The sequence below is a fragment of the Panthera onca genome, chromosome D1, assembly GCF_046562875.1.
Source record: "Panthera onca isolate mPanOnc1 chromosome D1, mPanOnc1 haplotype 2, whole genome shotgun sequence".
Taxonomy (NCBI): domain Eukaryota; kingdom Metazoa; phylum Chordata; class Mammalia; order Carnivora; family Felidae; genus Panthera; species Panthera onca.
Genome location: NC_138348.1, coordinates 54,334,985 through 54,337,675, shown reverse-complemented (window position 1 = coordinate 54,337,675; position 2,691 = coordinate 54,334,985). Strand labels below are relative to the sequence as shown.

Sequence of the window (2,691 nt, the reverse complement as noted above, 5' to 3'; positions counted from 1 at the left end):
TGTTTATGTTTCCATGTATAAATCTGCATTTCTTTCTGGACAGGCATCAGCAGGAGGGCACTTAAAGGGCAAGGGTTTGCCTATCATCAGGACAGAAACGAAGAAGAATATGTATGCTCCATTCTCAGCAGACCCACCCAGATTAAGAGGTTTATCCTAAAATGAAGTTCTGTGTGGCTTCATTTTGAAACCTCAAGGCACCTGATACTGCACCAGCAAGAAAGGAGAGATCAGAAGATGACTATGGCATGAAAAATGTTTGGGATACTTAGTGAGAAGCCTACATAGATCCAAATTTGTCTTACAAAGTTCTGGTTTGCTACATTTGCTACATTTACAGTTTGAAGAGTGCATTATATAAGTTCAGCTCAGAAATGTTGTACATGTGGAATCATAATGGCTGTCATTATGTTTATGTTATGTCCCTACCTTGTACATAATGTATGTAGTCATAAATCAAATAATTTTTCTATAAAGTAATGATAAATAAATTTAAGAAAAATGTTTTGTGCACCTAAGTAACAGGGGAACACCTTTATCTTAATAATTATTTTATTAATTTAAATGGTTGATTTTTTTTTTAATTTTTTTTTTAACGTTTATTTATTTTTGAGACAGAGAGAGACAGAGCATGAACGGGGGAGGGGCAGAGAGAGAGGGAGACACAGAATCAGAAGCAGGCTCCAGGCTCTGAGCCATCAGCCCAGAGCCCGACGCGGGGCTCGAACTCACGGACCGCGAGATCGTGACCTGAGCTGAAGTCGGACGCTTAACCGACTGAGCCACCCAGGCGCCCCTAAATGGTTGATTTGTATAACTGTTTCAACCACTAAAACTTTAACTTTCATTAAAAAAGGAACCTTCTCTAATTCATTTTTTTTTCTAATTCATCTTTTGTAATCATTCTTAGCACAGAGCTTGACACATATATACTAGATACTCAGTCAATTTTGGTTGAGTAAAAATATTTAATTCAATTGAATGGATATGATGAAGTACACTGAAGTCAAGTGCCTTCATTTTACCATTCAATTTTGTATGCTTTTGAGTCTATGATGCAGTGATATGGGTAGATACAATAAATGTTTCACTGGTTTCCCCACTTTCTCTGTGCACTAAGCAAGGATGAGACCTACTCAGTGAATGAGAGGTACTTGATTTATAATATATTTCACTATAAATTTATCCCAGAAAGATGGCCTCACTTAATAACACCCTATTTCATCCATATTCTTTCTTCCTTCTGGGGATCCCTGGGCTGGAACACATGCATATCTGGATGGGTCTCCCTTTCTTTGCTGTGTACCTGATAGCTGTTCTTGGGAATATCAGCATCCTTTCTGTGATTAAGACTGAGAGCACCCTCCACCAGCCCATGTTCTACTTCCTGGCCATTCTGTCATCTATCGACCTGGGCCTGTCCACTTCCACAATCCCCAAGATGCTTGGAATCTTCTGGTTCAGCCTGAGAGAAATCTCCTTTGAGGGATGTCTCATCCAGATGTTCTTCATCCATCTATTCACTGGCATGGAGTCGGCTGTGCTCGTGGCCATGGCCTATGATCGCTATGTGGCCATCTGTAACCCTCTTCGGTACACACTGGTGCTGACAAACAAGGTGGTATTCATCATTGCATTGATAATTCTACTGAGGCCTTTGTCTTTTGCCATACCCTTTGTTCCACTCATCCTACGGTTACCATTTTGTGGGCACCAACTTATCCCTCACACTTATTGTGAGCACATGGGCATTGCCCGCCTGTCCTGTGCCAGCATCAGGGTCAACATCATCTATGGCTTATATGCCATCTCTAACCTGGTGTTTGACATCATAGCCATTGTCATTTCTTATGCCCAGATCCTTCATGCTGTCTTTCGACTGCCTTCCCATGATGCTCGGCTCAAAGCGCTCAGCACCTGTGGCTCTCACGTGTGTGTCATGTTGGCTTTCTACACCCCTGCATTTTTTTCATTTATGACCCACAGGTTTGGCCGGAATATACCACGTTATATTCATATCCTTCTGGCTAATTTCTATGTAGTCATTCCACCAGCTCTCAACCCTGTAATCTATGGTGTCAGAACTAAACAGATTAGAGAACAGGTGCTGAAGGTATTTTCCAAGAAAACACCGTAAGTCTTGTAAATAATCCATTTAAGAAGGGATCAGCACTAATTCTCTATGTTCAGAACAGAAAGAGAACATTTGAAAGTTACACTGGCCTATCTTAGGGGAGTCATGTCACCCTCCTTCTCAAACCCAGAAATGGAAAGTTAGGCCCATGTCTAACACATGAGTAAAAGTGTTTTATCATTTTCCATTGTTTGGAAATCATTCAGATTCCTCATGTGGAAGAAAACGAACTCTTTGTTCTGTTTCCATTATGATCGAACATATTGCATTCCACAGTTGGCATCATTTTAAAGCAAAACCAACCCTCCAAAAAGGAAATACCACACAAATAATAAAAACACCCATAAATTCCTTCATATCCTAATTTAAACAAAAATAGTTCATCACCCTTACTAATGCTGGTCCCCAAAATAATAGATGCTCAAACACTTCCCATATGGCTGGACTCCCTATCAAAAAGCATGGGTTACTGTTGCCTCTACCATGTTAATGTCAGAAGATGTGAAATTGATCCTGTGAATACCATAATCATGTAAGAAAACTGGCTATTTTCTACC

General features: G+C 40.2%; 1 protein-coding gene across 1 annotated transcript; it reads left to right on the top strand.

The window, feature by feature from the left end:
• Positions 1–1,195: 1,195 nt before the first annotated feature.
• On the top strand, positions 1,196–2,137 carry LOC132660601 (olfactory receptor 52E1-like). The gene has a single exon (XM_060604412.2). The coding sequence runs from the start codon at positions 1,196–1,198 to the stop codon at positions 2,135–2,137; it is 942 nt and encodes a 313-aa protein (XP_060460395.2).
• The last annotated feature ends 554 nt before the right edge of the window (positions 2,138–2,691 follow it).

Excerpts from the sequence above, each read along its gene's own strand:
- LOC132660601 (XM_060604412.2), top strand. The coding sequence starts at position 1,196 with ATGGCCTCACTTAATAACACCCTATTTCATCCATATTCTTTCTTCCTT.